The sequence below is a fragment of the Scylla paramamosain genome, chromosome 24 (assembly GCF_035594125.1).
Source record: "Scylla paramamosain isolate STU-SP2022 chromosome 24, ASM3559412v1, whole genome shotgun sequence".
NCBI classification, from domain to species: Eukaryota; Metazoa; Arthropoda; class Malacostraca; order Decapoda; family Portunidae; genus Scylla; species Scylla paramamosain.
Genome location: NC_087174.1, coordinates 14,436,879 through 14,457,428, shown reverse-complemented (window position 1 = coordinate 14,457,428; position 20,550 = coordinate 14,436,879). Strand labels below are relative to the sequence as shown.

At 39.3% G+C, this 20,550-nt stretch overlaps 1 protein-coding gene across 1 annotated transcript in view; it reads right to left on the bottom strand.

The window, feature by feature from the left end:
• The window catches only part of LOC135112801 (chromodomain-helicase-DNA-binding protein Mi-2 homolog), a 108,029-nt gene that overhangs the window by 51,288 nt on the left and 36,191 nt on the right, over window positions 1–20,550 (bottom strand). Inside the window, 7 exon segments of the mRNA XM_064027623.1 lie at window positions 14,907–15,036; window positions 15,195–15,341; window positions 15,520–15,706; window positions 16,007–16,161; window positions 17,446–17,617; window positions 19,111–19,239; window positions 19,440–19,627. Of these exon segments, the coding sequence (XP_063883693.1) occupies window positions 14,907–15,036; window positions 15,195–15,341; window positions 15,520–15,706; window positions 16,007–16,161; window positions 17,446–17,617; window positions 19,111–19,239; window positions 19,440–19,627 (1,108 nt within the window).

Sequence of the window (20,550 nt, the reverse complement as noted above, 5' to 3'; positions counted from 1 at the left end):
AGAGAGAGAGAGAGAGAGAGAGAGAGAGAGAGAGAGAGAGAGAGAGAGAGAGAGAGAGAGAGAGAGAGAGAGAGAGAGAGAGAGAGAGAGAGAGAGAGAGAGAGAGAGAGAGAGAGAGAGAGCTTGTCAGCTACCATACTGATGATATTGTGCAGTCATTTTCACATGCTGAAGAGATGAAATGAGTATCTGTAACAAAGCTGTGGCTCTACTGAACACAGCTGCCCTCTCTACCCTCACTCCTCTAATCTGTCCTATGAATTATTCCTCTAACCTGTCCTATGAAAGACTAAGTCAAACCTGTTTATTATATTGGCCACATTACCAATACCTTCCATCACTTCCCTGTCGCAATGAATTCTTATCATATGCACGAAATGAATTACAAAACACCAACCTCTTAAGTAGGTAATGCTGCAATCTTGTAAGAGGTTACTGGGTAGTAATGCCTCCACCCACTGCCATAATGTCTTTTTTTATGTAATAGGGCCACTGGCCAAGGAGAAAAAAATAATGATAAATAATAAATAAATAAAAAAAAATGTTTTGATTATTTTACTTTTTACCATAGTTTCTTGCTACATACAAACTATGCAGCTGCAGAGACCCTGAAGCCACCAGCAGCACCCAAGCTGCCATTATTATTAATTTTCTATTATTATTAAAAAAAATGTGTTGAGTATCAATAGATCTACTGAAATTATGATTAATCACCAGAAATTCAGATATATGGATTTTGCCATATTCTCCTGAAATTTGGATCAGGACTCCAGAATGTGTCCTGTATGTGTGATGCTTTGCCCCTATCAAGCTCAAGCTGTACGTGGTGTCATGTGTTAGGCTCAGGCCACTCAACGATAAGTCATGGATACTGAAGAAGATAAACACTCCCAGAGCAAAGGTAAGACATTCATGGCGTTGTTATGATATGGAGGGTGTATTTCACCTGTTAGTGTTCTTAGGGACAGAATTTTGAGAGTAAAGAGAGTGAAGAGTCTGTGCTCTTCACTCTCTGCTTTCTCTTATGACGACACCAAGACTTTGTTGTTTTCTCTCATGACACCTGGGTGAACTATGGAATCTCACCTTGGGGTTGGTTGATCTCATAAATTTTACACATTTCCATTTTTATCCATTTTGTTTGTCTAATTTATAATTTTTAAATTGAATGTATGTCTTAAAGGGATAATGCTACTCTATTATATGTATAATCATGTCAAAGAAAGTACACTAATATATTTATGAATTTAGCTTTTTTCCTCTTAAAGTCCAACAGATTGATACATTTAGATGTTAATGAAGGGCTTGGAATCCACTCATCATAGTTTCACAACATAGGGGGTACCTAAACAAAATTTTGTATTAGGCCCCTGAAAGGCTTGCAACAGCCCTGTTCTCCACTGTGGGACATATCTTTCTCCTCATCCACCTCACTGCTAGGGGAAACAATGAGGTAGATGACAAAAATTAAATGTCAATGGAAGTAGAAAGGAGCCAAAACATGAGACAAGACAGTGACAGATGGTAACTGCTACACAATATCTACTTATAGCCTTGCATCAGCACACCCAGGCACACTTAGGGCCCATTTATACACATCAGTGACATATCATTTCTGTGAGCACTCAGTGCTTCAGTGTCAGTGAAAAAAATATCATTACTTTGAATTCTGCTGACACATTCACACGTCTGGCGCAGTACCGTGTTTTGAGTCTTTGTGTCAGTTCTGTCTCCATCCTGTGAAAAAAATATCACCGCCACTGATATTCTTTAGTATTTCATGGACACCGGACGAGTGCTGTGCATGATGAATGTACTTTCTTTTCTTCCATGCTTCATGTACCCACATTCTTTTCTTTGGCTTATACTCAGCCTCTTCCTCTTCATCAAGAATTATGGCAATCTGCCAATTCCACGTCGGAAAACTTTGCCATCTTGGAAATCAATGATGCAGTATGGAAGTGTATGAACAGACATCACTGAAGTATCACAGATTTCACTGGACTGACACGGCACTGATACGTCACTGATGTGTGTGAATGGGCTTTTATAGGTTGCTGTTTTGTGATTTATCTCATGCCTTTAGGAGTTGATGGTGATTGGGAAATAATGGAGAATGTTGGTGATGTACATGTATCATTTGTAATGAATTTGATTGTCACTAGTAAGACAAGATAGATGAGTTACAATGAAGGGAGCTGATGGGTGAGGCTAGAAGTGCTGAGTAGCACCACTTCTTGGATACCAAAATTAATTTCATCAACAAATAAAAGAAACCATGTTTACTTTATCTCTTCATACAGAATTATGATTTGCTAGAAAATAAAGTTTTAAGTTATCCCATAAGGAAAAGTCAACTCTCCAAGGGCTCACAAGTACTAGTCACTCAATACAAGCCTTTACTGTAATAATGAAAACAATACTGTAATAACAATTTACCTTCTCCACTGATGACCCAGGTATGAACCATTGGAGTGTAGATAATATAAGTGCTTCTGGTGATGATAATGTATGCGAGAATTAAGGTGATAATGTTGGTGGAAGATGAAGTCCCTGCCACAATTTCCACCATCCTGCAGCAGGGTGGTAATAACAGCTACTTCCCAATCTCCAATACCTCCACTCCTTGAGATTTATTAGGCAAGGTAGTGGAAGTACTGGGGATGCAATTATCAGAGGCACAATTAAGTGGCTTGAAAAAGTCATGTATTTTCTTCTGTTTGGGTCTGACAGACCTCTGTGCCTTGCCATTAGTACCAGACTCCTTGATACACATGTTGAGCTGTTTATGAGGAAGGAGGGGAGCCCTAGAACTGGTTAAGATTGTTGCAATGTGACTGGCTAACTTTGGAGATTCAGCAGTTAGACTAGGTTGGATCCCATCCTTTGAAAATGACTGAAGAGAAATATTCTCATTGGACTGGATTAGACCAAATTCACTCGACTTCATGAGGCTTTTCTTGGCGGATTCAGACAAATTTTTCTTGCAAGGTTTCTTGGGTTGCACCTTATCACAATGGATTAGGATTTCCTTAGCAGACTGCACTGGAACTTGTTTGCTAGACACAGATGAAGCTTTCCCACCAGACTGGACTGGAACTTTTTTAATCTTCCAGCATGTTGTCACTTCAAAAGATGCAAAGTAAAATGCTTTTAACAACTGAGCATGTGAAATTAAGTAATAACATTACTATATATGCCTCCTATTTTCCTCAATTACACAAATACAGTATTTCCATGATCTGACAAATTTACAAAGGGCAATTATTAAATCAAACTGCCACTAGGCTTCTTTGTGTCAATGCTGTTTTGTAATTATATTGTTGGCAAGCACATCCCTTTAAGGAAACAAAACTGTTCTTTTCAAAAATTCTGTTAGATCAGTAGATATTAACCAGCCAACTCATGATTAGGTTATTACTATCAGCTGACTTATCCTTTGCTTAGTGTTTATCTAAACACAAAATATGCAATTCCATTTTCATCAATCTCACCTTGGCCCTTTCTAATGACATCCTTTTCCCTCTCCATCACACACCCATTCACTGCCCACACTTTGTAAGTAAAACTGAGCCTTTCAAACAGGTATCCTTTTAAAACTGGAACTGTCAAATCAAGTTTTTACAGAAAATTCAATGAATATATCTTTCAACTTGCATAAAGAAAAAGGTAAAGACACAACCTGACTACAATCATTATTATCAAATTTTCCTAACCTCTCTGCTATAAGTTTCATTTACCATACAACTAAAGGTAAGTCAGTTTTACAACTGCATCTACAGTACGGTACACGACAACAAACATGATTCGTTCCAATGTAGTGTTCGTTGTGGCAAATGTGTGTTATGGCAAGTGAAGAACTTATGGGGGAAAATTAATTGGTTCCAGAGAACTAGAAAACAATATAAAAAAAATTCCATAATTTTTAAAAAATACAGCAAAACAAGCACATTTACATTTGAGATTATATAACAAATATACTCTGTACCCTGCCAAGTTTCACGCCTAGTCCTAAATTCTTACTAAATTCTTTCACACTGCTTTGACAAGTATGGGTCACATTTACTCACTACTGGCATCATGCGTATACATAGAGTAAACCACCACATATCAGAGCTCTCTCTCTCTCTCTTCCTTTTCCTTTTGATCTTTTCTGGAGAATTATTTCACCTCTCTCTCTCTCTCTCTCTATCTGAAAGTAAGAACAATCCTAAGGATTGCTAAAATAGAATGAGACTGATTGAGAAGGAAAATGGAATTACTTATATGAGAGTGAGAAAGGATGAAGCAAAAATGACATAAAATGAATGTTGGGGAGAGAGAGAACGAGGTATTACTCCCTAGTCTCTTATTTCTGACAGATAACAGGAAGGGGAGGTGACAGGGAGGGAAGTTTGAAACAAGATGAAAGAAGGGAGAGGAAAGGAAAAAAGGATGAAAGAGCAGGCGCCGGATATATGAGCAGTGGCTCACACAGCTGTTGAGTTAGTCTTACGAGTTTTAGTGTCTTCCAATTAGATTTTTATTAAAATTTCAGTGCTCGCATGAATGGTAAGTTTGTCATGCCAGTTTTGGTTCATTATTCTGATTAAATATTTATTAAAATTCCAGTGCTCACATGAACAGTAAGTTCGTCTTGCCAGTTTTGGTTCGTTATTCCGATTAAATATTTATCAAAATTCCAGTGCTCACACGAGTGGTGAGTTCATTATGCCAGTTTTGGTTCATTATTCTGATTACATATTTATTAAAATTTTTGTGCGTTATTGCAGTTGTACATTATGACGACTGTGCATTGTCGTGTACCATACTGTATTTTCACATAATAGATATTACCAATCTGGAATACTCTGTCCTTGAGTATCTTTATACCAACAATGCAGTACTGCAATGTGGTATGTAGCCAAGGACTGGAAATGGGAATGGTTGCACAAGTGTCCTGTCCTCTGACATACATGACATATGAACACCTTAAGTTGAGAAATTCAATACATTTGAACATCAGAATTGCAATTGTGAAGCTCATTTTATACATCTGTAATACATCTATTTAATTTTGATGACAATTTGATGGACTACACCTTCTAACCTAATAGAATATAGCACAATCTTTCATTAACTCCATTTACGACCTATATCAGCATTATAATATTTTCCACTACATAAAGTGCAGTGAATAATATGTGATATTTCATTTGCTAACAAATAAAGCCCCATAGCTAGCTTCCTTAGTTTGAAATCACTTTTGTAGGTGTGTGTTGGATGGGTGGTGTTGAGAAAGATGTCCCAGAGACCAGACATGTCCCATCTTTTCTTGAAACAAATCAGTTATAGGATGAGAGAGAGAGAGAGAGAGAGAGAGAGAGAGAGAGAGAGAGAGAGAGAGAGAGAGAGAGAGAGAGAGAGAGAGAGAGAGAGAGAGAGAGAGAGAGAGAGAGAGAGAGAGAGAGAGAGAGAGAGAGAGAGAGAGGATGCTAAGTTTAACGTGTGTATTTTATAAAAAAAATAATCCTATAATTTTATAACCATTGTTTGTTAGTAATGTGGTTGCAAGACTTATTACTATTTATTTAATATCAAAATCAGTAGTAATGTGTGTGATATCAGTGAATGTACGTTAGAGTACATCAGACATTGTCAAGATGCAACATGAATCAACCTGCTAGCCACAGTCCCCTGCCTGACAGCTCACATCACGCTCTCCCACTAGTCTCCCTCCTGCAGTCTTCTCATTAGGTCGTCATAATGGAGAACCAAGAGGAAAGTGATACAGATGATTCTGTAGTTGATAAAGACTACGAACCGTCTTCAAATGAATGTGATGAAGAAGGGGACATCCTAGGTAATAAACTATATTTTTCTTCAGTTTATAGACTCAGATATTGCAAATTTTACGATTACGTTAATAAATTTAATAAAAAAAATTTTATGAATAGTATTTATTAGGCTAAGAATGGCATTATATTCATTAAATTTGTGCTGACTTGTTATAATTCTTTCATAACAGATGATGTACCGGCAACAGGAAGACGTCAAAGTAGAAAGCGTTTAAGGCAACCCTCACTGTGGGAGAGAAATGTTCGCAAAAAGAAGAAAGCGAGAGGAGAAGAACATGTATCCACAACAGGAAAACTGAATAAAGCTCAACCTATGAGAAGTCCATGCTGAGAAAGCTGTCGGAGAAGGTGCTATGAGAAGTTTAAAGAAGAGGATCGGAGGAGGCTATACCAGGATTATAGAAATGCGACACCTGAAGAACAAAATCAAATCCTTTGTGGTTTGATTATTGAAGAAAATAAGAAAAGTCAGCGGTTGCGAGGCAGTGAAGGTGAAAGCCGAAGAAGATTTTCAAGGCACTACTTTCTTAAAGAAGCAATACCTGAAAAGGAAGTATGTCAAAAGATGTTTTTATCTACTTTTGGTATTACGCTCAAGAGAGCTAGGATTGTTACAGAGAAGATGCGACAGTCTGGAAGTGGCATTGTAGCACCAGATGGAAGAGGAAAACATGGGAAACAGAAGAAAATATCTCCCAAATCACTAGAGATGATTAAGAAGCATATCAACCAGTTTCCGGCCTGGAAAAGTCATTATGCTAGGGCAGACTCAGAAAGAAAATATTTGAATCCAGATCTCACAATAGCTCAGATGTATCGATTGTACCAAAAATACTGCCATGAAAACAACTCACCACCAGAAAAAGAATCAATGTACAGAAAAATCTTCAATGAAGAGTTCAATCTGTCCTTCCATCACCCATCCCAGGACACTTGTGAAAAATGTGATACTTTTAAGGCATCTCTAATGACTGCTAGTGAGGATGATAAAAACCGCATTGAAGAAGAGAAAGCAAAACACCATGAACTAGCAGAGATGGCTTACAATGAAAAAAGAGCTGATAAAGAGCTTGCTCTTAAAAACAAAGGAATTGTTACTGCATCCTTTGACCTCCAGAAAGTATTGCCTTGCCCAATGTTGCAGACAGGAATAGTTTACTACAAGAGACAACTTGCTGTATATAACTTAACCATTTTTGAAACAAGTGTGGATGGAAATAAAGCACACTGCATGATATGGGATGAAACTATTGCTAAAAGAGGTGGCCAAGAAATAGGTTCATGTGTAATGAAATGGTTGAATGGCCTCCCAGAAGACATTAAGGACATTCGACTATACAGTGACTTGTGTGGTGGCCAAAATAGGAACCATTTATTTGCAGCCATGCTTATGCATGTTTCCAGGAGTAAGGGGATAAAAATAACACATTCTTTCTTAGAACCTGGCCATACACACATGGAAGCAGACACAGTACATGCTTTGATAGAAAAATATAGAAAAACAGCTACAAACATTGAGGTGCCACGGGACTGGAGCACAACAATAAGAGCAATCCATAGAAAAAATAAGTTACAAGTGACTGAAATGCAAACAACAGATTTCATTAATTTTAAAAGTTTGTATATGTCTGCTGGCCCCCTGGTGAACTGCCACAAAGATAAAAATGGGCAACAAGTAAATTGGATGAAAATTAAGAAGATGGAATACAATCAAAATGAAATTGGCCAGATTATGTGCTGGACATCCTTTTTCCAAAATGCTGCACTGCAGCATTTTGATTTAAGAAGAAAGGAAAAAGGAAGACCACCCATTTGGATTCTCCCACAGCTTGAAGAGGGACCAAGGAAAATTCCACCCAAAAAGTTGAAGGACTTGATGGATCTCCTTCCACTTATTTCTGCAGGAAGCAGACATTTTTACAGAAGCCTGCAGGCAGCAGAAGATGCTTCAGATGATGTTTATTTAGATGAAGAACCCATTGTGTGAGTGTTATGACTGATGTCATAATGACTATGGATCATTACTTTTCTATTGAACTCTACATGTTAAAAAAATATAATTTTTTATTTATTTTGGTTAATCTACTTGTGTTTGTTAATGAATCAATCTTGGTTTTTTTTTTCAATTTCTTTAGCCATTGATTGAGGATGTTACTCAGTATGTCAAAAATGTATCAATTTTTGTTTAGTGATTGATTATTCTACTTGAGTTTGTAAATTAATCAATCTTGTTTTTTTTTTCACTTTTCTTTAGCCATTGATTTAGGATGTTTTCTTTCATTCCAAGCAAGAATATTACAGATATTGTAAGAATAGCTACTAGAACGATATAGTTTAACTTCAAAATGTTTAAAAAAATTTTCTCCATACATGCAATTTTTTTTTTTTTTGCACAATTTGCAGGAATTAAAATTTTCAGTTTGGTCTATTTTTTTTTCTTCAAAGTGAAAACAATAATGCAATGCCTTGGACAGGAAATAGCAGGTTAAAAGGCAAGTAATCACGAAAAAAAAAAAAGCTTTCGTTTGCTGTACTTGCCTGATTTTTAATAAAGGAAGCAATTTTTCAAATGCGTTTTCCTCAAAACATGGTTTTATGACATTGGCCCTTCTTGTTCTCAGCCCTAGAATTATTAACATCATTGGGTGCAAGAAAGGCTGGAGTTGACATTGGCCTCTCACGTGGCCCTCTATGGTTGTAGTAAATGAATGCAACAAGGGCCAATCTCAACATTGGCCTTTCTAGCATGAATATTTTCATTTGTTACTCGACTTTGGCTAGAATAGAGCGCTTATTGTAGCTCCCTGAACCCACGGACGACATTGGCCCTTATAGCACTGATACAGATATAAATTTTTAGTTTAGTGATGGTCTTATCTTCAATTGGCCATTTTTTGACATTGGCCTTTCTTGTTCTCAGCCCTAGATTTGAAAATACAACTACTCTTCCAAAGTATTTGAACGGTAATGAGAATACAGGTGCTCCCCAGCTTACAAACACCTGAATTATGAACACATGTCGGTCAGGAGAAATCCTGGGTCACATGTAGCATCAAGGTCAGGAAACACCATGTTGTTTACACTACCTGCTGCACTTGTGACAAGATGGCTCACCCCTGCCCAACATTCCACTCCCTACATGGCACCTGCCTGTGACTTGACGCCAGCCTCTGGCCACCCAACCCTGACCACATGGAGAGTAAGGTCAAGCCTCGTCTCTGCCTGCCTTTGTCTGCAGCTGTGCTCCGACCTGCTCCATCTGCCATGGGCTCCCAGTGAGGTTGAGAGCACCAGCTGTTACCTGACCCCACTACCCACATGGGGAGTCTACTCCCAGTCTTGCCAGTCCTCATCCGCCCAGCCTTGGAGGCGGACAGAGTCCTCATGCAGCCAGCCTTGGGCATGGATGTACAGCTCCTGGCAACTCACCTTATCTTTGTTATAGTTTTGTTTCATTATATTAATATGCTGCACCAGCACTACCACCATGTTTCCCTGGCACACCTTTTGGCACCACCACCTCAACAAGTACACACTGCCACATAGCTGTCACCCCAAATATGAAGCCAAAACACACACACACACACTCATACAGTTCTAAGTGTTGTGAAGCCATTCCACTGTGCCATGCAGAATGTGAGAACAAAACGCACACAGTGTGGCAGCACCACAAAGCTGTAACATGCTGAATGTGAGGACAAAACACACACACACAGTGGTAGGCTATGTGGCTGGCATAAATAAGGGGTTTTCAATGTTTTCAATACCCCCAAGAACTGTGACACTCAAGTTTGGAAGAAAGCAAGCACAAACTCAAGAGGGTACTTTACATCCCACAATATTTTTCAAATTAACGACTTATGAACATCTGTCTAAAGGTAGGTTGCCACACGCGCACTTTTTGGGCACGACGTGGCACGAGGTGAGTGCGCGCCACACCGCGAGTAGAAACAGTACAGAAACAGAGACGTCGGGTACATTGCGCGCAAGGGTGTGGCGATGTGGCACGAGGTGAGCCCGACCTGGGCACGAGGTGTTGCGAGACGTGACACGAGGTGATCACGACGTGGGCACGAGGTCATCGCGACGTGCACACGAGGTGTGGCCCAACCCGACGACCCGTTTTGAGGGGTCGCACAGGCATTTTAATTAATTACGAGGTTGTTGCCGATGTACTGTCACGATATGTCACGGGGTGTTGTGAGGATGCGTCCAATATTTGCAGCGCCTCCCAAGCGGTATATAAAGGGTGGGGAATGATGATCAAGTCACTCAAAGCTAGACTGGCAAGCAGGGAAGATGGAGGAAGAAAACTACAGACAAGAGGCTCAAGTACTGATGGCAGGAATCCTGATGGTGGCTGCTGCATTGCTGCTGCGAAGAAGACGTCTACAGCAACCTCCCGTGCCACCCCAGCCACGAGCAAGAAGACCCAGAACAATATGGTGCCGTGAATGGCTTACGAGACGATCGATGCATGGCGATTTTCACCACCTGCTGCAGGAGCTCAACCGAGAAGACACCAAGGGCTACAAGAACTTCCTCCGCATCAAACCTGAACTTTTCGGAGAGATGGTGGACCGGCTTACTCCAATCCTCGCCAAAAAAGCCACCAGAATGAGAGAGCCCCTGTCAGTGGGGTTGAAGTTGGCTGTCACCCTCCGATTCCTGGCATCCGGCAATTCATATACGAGTCTGCAATACAGCTTCAGGGTCTCCAAAACCGCCATCTGTAGATTCGTACCTAAAGTCTGCCAGGCCATAATTGACATATACAAACCTGAGGTGCTCAAGTGCCCAAGAACTCCAGAAGAATGGAATCAAGTTGCCGAAGGATTCTCAAAGAGGTGGAACTATCACAAGTGTGGAGGTGGTCTGGATGGCAAGCATGTTCGAGTGAAGAAGCCCTGGCATGCAGGATCACTGTTCTTCAATTACAAGAAGTTCCACAGCATTGTCCTCATGGCCGTCGCAGATGCAAACTACAAGTTCCTGTACGTCGACGTAGGTGCTGAAGGAAGTGCTGGTGATGGAGGAACTTGGTTCAAGTGCACCCTTCACGATGCCATCGCGCAGAAACGAGTGGGATTTCCAGAGCACAGCTTCCTGCCGAGTGACGACACGCCAATCCTATTCCACATTGTTGCTGATGATGCCTTCGCCCTCAAGACCTGGCTTATGAAACCTTACTCACATCAATCCCAGGTATACGAAGGAAAAATCTTCAGCTACAGGTTGTCTCGCGCCCGTCGTGTGGTGGAAAATGCTTTCGGTCTCCTGCAGTCACGATTTAGTCTTCGGCACTACCATGCTACAACGACCTGCAGTTGTCAAAATTGTCACCATGTGTGGGTGTGTGATGCACAACCTGATATTGGACCGCTACTCAAATTTTCATCCCCAAGAAGTCGACTGCGAAAATGGTGACCATAACGTGATTGATGGATCGTGGAGGAACATACCAAATCTGATGCAACGCCTCCAAACTTGACGGGGAACAAATCCAACGAGAGAAGCAAAGGCCGTCCGAGACTACCTGGCTTTGTACTATGCATCAGAAGCAGGCGCAGTTCCCTGGCAAGAAAGGATGGTATATCCAAGAGGACGACCAGCAGACGAACAAAGGATGGAGCAATATAATTAAATAAATAAATAATATATATATATATATATATATATATATATATATATATATATATATATATATATATATATATATATATATATATATATATATATATATATATATATAAGCTGTGTTAATAAATGTTATCTGTGTATTTGATAATAAAGAAACCGATTAAGCTTCCTTGACTTTGAATTATACCCCAAAATATAAACTATATACATTATAGGAATATCATATTTGGGTGGGAGGGAATGGGAAAGGAAATAAGAGTAAAATAGAATATATGTTAAAAAAAAATTTTAAATATGAATTTAATGTTTACAAAAATTATTAACTTATTAAATAATAGGCAAATCTGGATAATTAAACACCTTCATTTATTAATTACATAAGACTTTGGTCTAAAATTGTTAAGATCGTCTGGTTATAAGATTAAAATTTTAGCAAAGAATTTTTCATATTTACGACATTGAAATAAAATCTATACTTGATGGATATATCAAAGCTATAAAATGTTCATATATATATATATATATATATATATATATATATATATATATATATATATATATATATATATATATATATATATATATATATATATTATGGGGACAGTACCTTTTCCATGTGTGATTCTCTGATTTAATTTTCCAAGTGTTTTACCTTTTACCAGTTATTATTTCAATACCTTATTTATATATTCAGTTATTATTTTCCAAGTTCTTTATTACCAACTCTTCATTATTCCCTTTTATCTGTTATCATTTCAAATCCTCAATTTTCAATCCATTTCTTAACTTCCCAAGTTTTAGTATATTTTTTTTCTCTTTTACCATTTATGTCCCAATTATTTATATTCAGTTTGTAGTTTATAATTTTTTTTACTGGTAAAAGGAAACATTAAAAAAGTGTTTTTAATGTCTCCTTTTACCAGTTATTATTTTATATCCATACTTATATTATAAATGAAAAGGGAAAAAATATAGTTGTTTTTTTCATATTTATTTCATACATTTTAACATATTTTTATATGCAATACATTTTTATTTTGTTTACATTTACTCGTCGCTATCCTCCGCCTCGTAGCCCTTCGGCGTCTCGATCATGGGGGACATTATGGCCTTTTTCGCCGGCGATTTCGTCTTCTGGCCCTGGAGTTTGGTGGTCATACTTGTGTGCTGCAGGGTCTTGACGGGGGACGGTGAACAGCCGAGTATAGATTCCCACTGTATTGGGGTGGGCACCTGCTGCTGCTGTGGCTGCTGAGGGAACTGTTGCTGTTCTGATTGTTGAGGCTGGTATTGTTGTTGAGGCTGTTGGTACTGTTGTTGTTGGTATTGGGGCGCGAGTAATGTGGCTGCTGGTACTGCGGCTGATGATAGACTGGAGGAGGAGGAGGAGGAGCAGGAGCAAGAGTAGGCGGTGCAGGAGGCTGCCACAGGTGCGATGGGCTCGCAACTCCTAGTAGCATGGGCACAGAATCCAGCAACCTCCTCGGGTCTTTAATAGCACTCCTGGCCATCACTGGTTCCTCCATGAGGCTGATCATGTACGCGATCTTGGAGAAGAGTACTCCATGATGCATGGGGGAAACCTTCTTCAGGCGAGTGTACATAAATTCAACAAACTGCCGGATGTCAGCGTCAGGTCCCTCGACTGGTGGTTTTCGTGTAGCTAGCAGCTGTGCACTCTGGAGTAGTTCTTGGATGGCACTGCTCTCCTGGGTAGATTTGGTGGATCGTGGGCTGGATAGTTCCTCCTCCTGCCGTTCCTTCTTCCTCTTCCTCCTGGCAATTGAGTGGGCCGATAGGACAGACTCATGGCTGGAGGAATCTTGATCGTCACTTTGTCTGCCGAAGTCATCACTAGGGTGCGTACTTTCGTGGGCGATGTGACCTGCCAGGAAGCCCCAAACCTCGACGATCTTCTGCTCCCTCTGCATCCTCGGCCTGGCTGCTGATCCACTCTTGCTCTCCCTCTTCTCGATTTTCCCAAAATCTGTTCTCTTCTTGTCCACCACCTTCTTCACCTGCTGGTGGGAACAGTCCGAGAAAGTTTGGGCCAGGTCCTTCCAGAGGCTCTCCTTCCACGCCGGATTCAGCCACTTCTCGTTCCGCTTATCGTAGAGCTCTGAATGCAACTGGACGTAGTTTGCTATCTCCCTCAGTTGGTCGTCGTTGAAGGGGTAGTCCTGAACGTCTTTCTTGGATGGCCGAGTGCGTTTCCTGGAGAGCCCAGCAACAGGTTGTACCTTCACCACTTCCACATCAGGAACGTCATTGTCGTCAGGAACCTCAGGAGGAACATCACCAGTTTCTTCCTCCTGCAGACTTGGGGAAGACTCCTGCTGCTTGCCTTTCTTGGGCATCTTGGAAAGGTTGGCTGGAGATGGGAGGGTTCTTCTTCTGTCTGTGTTTGCGAGATAAGTGACCATGTGGCCCACGGGTGCTGTTTATATACCCCTTGGATCAGGTCACGTGAGAGGCAATTATACAGCTCACCACCACCTCGCGCTAACTTTGTGCCCACCTCGGACTAACGTCGCGCCCACCTCGCACTAACCTCGTACCACCCCGCACCACACCTCGTGACACCTCGCGCCCAGGTAGCACGAGCTCGCACCACTGCGCGCCAGGCACGACGTCATGCCAATAGGCGCGAGGTGTCTCGAACAGGGTACGAGGTGTCACGAGGTGATGGCACGAGGTGGGGCCGACGTCGCCACTTCGTACCACGTCGGGAAAAAAAATGAAACTGTTTTAATTTTAACGCGATGTCGTGCCACCTGCCTCGACTTCCCCGACTTGGTGGCAAGAGGTCTGCACGAGCTGCCGCGCTGTTGGGCATGAGTTGGCGCGAATTGGGTGCGCACTCACCTCGTGCCACGTCGTGCCCAAAAAGTGCGCGTGTGGCAACCCGCCTTAAGACCTAACTCATTCTTAACTTGGGAAATGTCTATACTTTGATTTCTAATAATAATTATTCAAATGTGAATATGAATAGATCTCAATATTGCATTAAAATATTAATATTTCATCCTTGAGCTGTTGTCTTATTATCTTTGTCAAAATAAATCTGCATTTCCAATATACAGATTTCATCTAAAAGATACACAAAAATAAAATGCAAATATCTACGAAAGTAAAGCTGGGGTCTAAATTCTGTTTCCTGTGGCATTATATCAGTCCCAAACAAAAACATATTGCTATGCATCTTTTGGAACAAAATTAAAAACAAGCTACACACACAGTCAGTATTCTAGGAAGTTGTTTTTTGGCAGTATTCCATCTGAAGTTCAGCTGAACTTAAAATGAACTTAAGGTGTTCATGGAGAAGATTTCATAGACCATGCAGTAGTCCCACATTATCAGTTAACAATGAAGGCAAAAATGCAAGCATGCTTCACTATAAAAATCTAAAAACTGTTTCTGTGTACTTACTTTCATTCTTCTCATCAAACTCGTCATCGTTATCATTATCAGACGGCAGCGAGAAATCAGAATTGTAATCAGAGCCTTGTTCTTGCCAAGTGAGGTCTTCACGACCATCTGCTGCATCATTGTAATTCACCTGCCACACAAAAATACAATTAAATATGACATGTTGGAGTTTCTTCAGAAAATAAATGACAGGGATGCATGGCCAATATCTGATCACTTTCATAAGAATATCAATAATGTGAACCATCCTGGCAAATACATATCAACATTTCATGAAGAAAAACTCACCTGCTTTCGGACACGTTTGCCTTTGCCCAAGGTGCGGGCAAGATCTTCCTGTTGCTGTTCAAAATGATGCCGTAGGAGACGCTCCCAATACTGTGAGTCAGTATTGTCTGCCTCCTGCTTCAGCACCTCTACATCTTCCATTTCCTCCTGAAATGAAGGCATCATTATAGCCACAATTTCAAAGAAATCACTATTAAATGACATGAAAATATATCATAATGATGGTGATGATGATTCATTTTCAAGCACATTATGTATACTGGCATTCTTGTAATGCCATGAAACACATGATCTTATAGTCACAAGACCACTTTTAAATACTTGCCTCCTCTCCTTCCTTAGTGACATAGGAGGCCACCTTAAAGGAGCTCAGGTACTCATTGGCCCAGTTCTCCTTCTGTTCAATACCCTCCTTACTACGGTCCAACAGCTCTTCAATGGCTTGATTGTCATAGTGAATAGCCTCATCCTCTTTCCCAGACTCATCCTTGAAGAGCTCTTCAGTACCAAACCTGTGCATCATGGCTTCTATCACCAGGAGGTTCCATAAAGGTAACATACACACAAATACATCAAGGATAACAATTCTGAGCTCATGTTTTTTACTAGAAATATATTTTTCTGCTACAGTAATATAGTAGGTATCAAGATAGAGAGAGAGAGAGAGAGAGAGAGAGAGAGAGAGAGAGAGAGAGAGAGAGAGAGAGAGAGAGAGAGAGAGAGAGAGAGAGAGAGAGAGAGAGAGACTGTGATATACCCTAAGAAAATTGATAAATCTTAAATCTGGAACCAGTCTTGAATTTTAAACAAACCTAAGAATGTCATCCAACTCTTGCTTAGAAAAATTAGTGGATTTTGAACCCATGCCAGGCCGCACCACCAAGTGAGTCAACATCATCTTCCGTTTGGCTACTTGGGTTACTCGCTCTTCCACAGAGTTGCGTGTCACAAATCGGTAAATCATAACCTGAAAGAACAAAACTTAGCATATCATTGTGCAGACATCCTACTAAATATACACAACCCTGCCATAATCACATGGTGACTTATAAACAATTCTGACAGAATATTATTTGATAATAAATATCCATCAACTTTCTAATAATTTGCCACTCATTTTTTTATTTGACTTATTTATTTATTTATTTATCTATCTATTATTCTTTCTGTAAGAAGGGCACACTGACCAAGGGAGGGAGGGAGGGAGGGAGGGAGGGAATGGGGGAAAAAAGAGAGAGAGAGAGAGAGAGAGAGAGAGAGAGAGAGAGAGAGAGAGAGAGAGAGAGAGAGAGAGAGAGAGAGAGAGAGAGAGAGAGAGAGAGAGAGAGAGAGAGAGAGAGAGAGAGAGAGAGAGAGAGAGAGAGAGAGAGAGAGAGAGCCCAATGAGATGCTAGTCCCAAAAGAAAGGTCAGAAAGATCATCCAAAATTGGAGGATAAGTGTCATGAAACCTCTCTCTCTCTTGAAAGAGTTTAAGTCATAGGAACGAGGAAATACAGAAGCAGGCAGAAGTTCCAGAGTTTACCAGAAAAAGGGATAAATTAGTGAGAATACTGGTTAATTCTTGCATTAAGGAGGTGGACAGAATAGGGGCAAAATAGAAAGTCTTGTACAGTGAGGCTGCAGGAGGAGAGAAGGCATGCAGTTAGCAAGATCAGAAGGAGCAATTAGCATGAAAATAGTGATAAAAGATGGCAGGAGATGCAACATTACAGCAATGAGAGAAGCTGAAGACATCAGTCTGATTACATCTTCTCTAAATCGATGAGCAGTGTGAGTGGAGCCCCCCAAACATGTGAAGTATATTCCATACACAGATGGATGAAGCCCCCATATTGAGTTAGCAGCCAGGGGGGAAGCTGGCACACAACTCAGAACACCTAATTTCATAGCTGTTTTAGGTAAAGTTGAGATATAAAGTTTCCAGTTTAGGGTATTAGTAAAGGACAGACCAAAGATGTTCAGTGTACAAGAGGAGGACAGCTGAGTACCAATGAAGAGGTGGTAGTTATCTGGAAGACTGTATTGAGTTTATAGATGGAGGAACTGAGTTATTGCAGCACTGAACAAAACTAGCTTTCCTCCGTCCCAATCAAAAGTTTTAGAGAGATCAGAAGTCAGGGATTCTGTGGCCTCCCTGTGTAACATCTGACATGGAAAAAATCCTTTATGTACATCGACAAGTGACTTAACACTGCAATAGTGTGCTGTGACTGAAGCTCTGAAGATCCAATGATGATTCAGTGACTCACCTTATTTGCCTGACCAATACGATGAGCTCGAGAGAATGCCTGGATGTCATTATGAGGATTCCAGTCAGAATCATAGATAATGACAGTGTCTGCAGTGGCCAAGTTGATCCCCAAACCACCAGCACGAGTTGATAGCAAGAATATGAACTGCTGAGCCCCTGGTGCATTAAATCTAAAGGAGATATATAGATCATTGCCATATGTACTAAAGAAAAGGAAGATACATTGAATGACAACCACTTGATGTCAAAATCTAAACTTGCTAAGATGCCACATTATTTTTTTATTGAACAATATAGAGAATGAGCCTGTTTCCAATAAAAACAAAATAAATAAAATAAATAAATAAATAAATAAATAAATAAATAAATAAATAAATAAATAAATAAATAAATAAAAACTGGAGAAAATCTTAAATACAGAATTCAGCAAAATATACTTGAAAAAAATAAAACCAAAACTGATCAGAAACACATGAACCCATACAGCATTTAGTACATATATATACATACCTCTTAGGGGAATGTTTAGTACATATATATATGATTTCATTCTTGAGCCATATTACACCCTTCAATTTTGTTTGTATTTTGACAAGTCAGGAGTGAATGCTTTCATATACATATCTTTTGGGCTAGGAATTATTATAGACTGAATACTTCTGTAGGAAATGAGACATATTTGGGAATTATTTTGTTTTTTTATACCTATGTCAACATGCATATCTCTGCCAAAGCAATAAAATTAAATTGAAAGCTACAGTATTATAGAGGGATAAAGATTTTGGTTATAAATGTTTTGGTGCCCGAACATTGTTGTGCACAGGGCGGGTTGCTGTGTTTTGCAAAAAATCATTACATAAAAAGGTAAGTTACTTTCTCCTAGGAAGTTACTTCTCAAATTTATGATCAGTAAGGCATGAAAAATAGGAAGCAAGACCAGGGTAATCAGAAAGAAAAACTGAAAGTCATAAAATTCATAGTATTCTCTTTTCCTTGAGAACTGTGGGTGTAGTAACCATGGTCTTCAGACGTGGGGTGTTGCCAGATGCACATCCAACCATTTTGCTGAATGTACAATTCTTGTTTATTTACAGGTAATTGTAATGTAAAGAAGTACTTATCTATTACACACATTATAGGGTTGTGGAAAGTATGTAAAGGTGAGAATAAAAGCTTTAAAAAAATATAAAAATAAAATTCCAGATCCCTAGTCTGATATTGTGAGCTCTGAGAAGGGAAAAAATCCAAGAATCTAAATCGTGTGGTAGCCACACTTCCATCCATGGCATGGGAATAATATACATACATACATACATAAATATATATATATATATATATATATATATATATATATATATATATATATATATATATATATATATATATATATATATATATATACCAAACAATTTGTTATTTTTCCTCATTTTACAGGGTAAATAAAAAATATTTGAAAAAAATGCAACATGACAAGACCCCCATCTCTGACAAAGCACAACACTGTACGGGTTAATATTTACACCTCTTAATGTATATAAATGTGCTGCATGTATATTCTCAAAAATATTTTGATAAAACAAATCTGAGCTAAATCTCACAATTCCCTATAGGATACAAACCAGCTTCTTATATAAATAAGACAATACCATGGCCTAAAACAGACCTGTCAATTGCCTCCTGTCGAGCCAAGCCAGTGATGCCTCCATCAATTCTCTCATACTTGTAGCCAAGCCCTTCACAGAAATCTTCTAAAACATCCAACATTTTGGTCATCTGAGAGAAAACTAGCACACTGAAAAGGGAGACATGTGATGAACAGGAAATTCATTAGTTTACATTAGACTTGATAAGAGAATTCCAGTGAATTGTCCACAATACATTTTGAATAAACACATAGTTTACTTTAGACTTGATAAGAGAATTCCAGTGAATTGTCCACAATACATTTTGAATAAACACAAAGTACTATCCAATGAAATCACCACTACTTACCGATGACCATCTCTTTTTAACTTTTCCAACATACTTTCCAAGATAGTAAACTTCCCACTAGCCTTCACTAAGTCCCTTGTGACATACATTCCATTAGGAAGCTTTGGAGCTTCCTCAGAAGCAGCTGGGAATAAGTAGGGATGATTGCAGCACTTCTTCAAGTCCATCACAATATTCAAAAGAGACACCTAAAAAATAAGTAAGCCTTATATGAACATCAAACCCAGAAGGAAATACTTCAAAGTATCTTGTTTTCCTTAATTCCTTGGTTACATCCATACCACCTGAGCCTTTTAATTGTTGCCAAGCCCCACACCACTTCTAAATTCTAAACTTCCATTCACATAATCTCACACTTAATTACTTCCCTTGATTTCTACAAAAAGTTTAGATTTGATGAACATTCTAAACATCTAATTTTTTACTGGAGTTCTGGATTTCCAGGTTAAAATCTTACTCAATATTGATAAGTAGATTTGCAAGTCATGGTGTACCTTCTTTGTCAAATTTACAATAAGTTAAACTCTTCTCTCCTTTGCTTCTTTCCAAAATTAAAAGTTAAACTGTTTAGTGTCAGGGAGACCAACCTAATAAAATCAATAAATAAATAAAAAAAACATGTTAGCTCACAATCTTATTCCTGAAAATAAGCACAAGAGATGATTGATTTAGTTTCTGAACGACTTGATACTCATCTTTTAAAACAGTTCAAGTCACAGTAAAAGAGTTCCACTGTTTTCAAGTATAAGGAATGAAATGGGTGAAATACTGATGTCTCTCTCTCTCTCTCTCTCTCTCTCTCTCTCTCTCTCTCTCTCTCTCTCTCTCTCTCTCTCTCTCTCCAGGAGCATTCTCCAAGGGAATGGCTACAGTAGAAAAGCCTCCATCTCTCCCATCTAGAGATTCTTTTCTTGCTTCTTCAAGCATTTGGCTTCTACTAACACCTCTTTAACACACACACTCCTTTTGCCTATCCCTCCAACTTCCATCTTTCCTCTCCTTTTGCACCATTAATCTTGCTCCCTTACACTTTTACAAATTCTTCATTCTTCATCCAACAAACTCTGCTATTATTATATAAAGTAAGGAGGAGGCAGTAGGCACCTGCCAA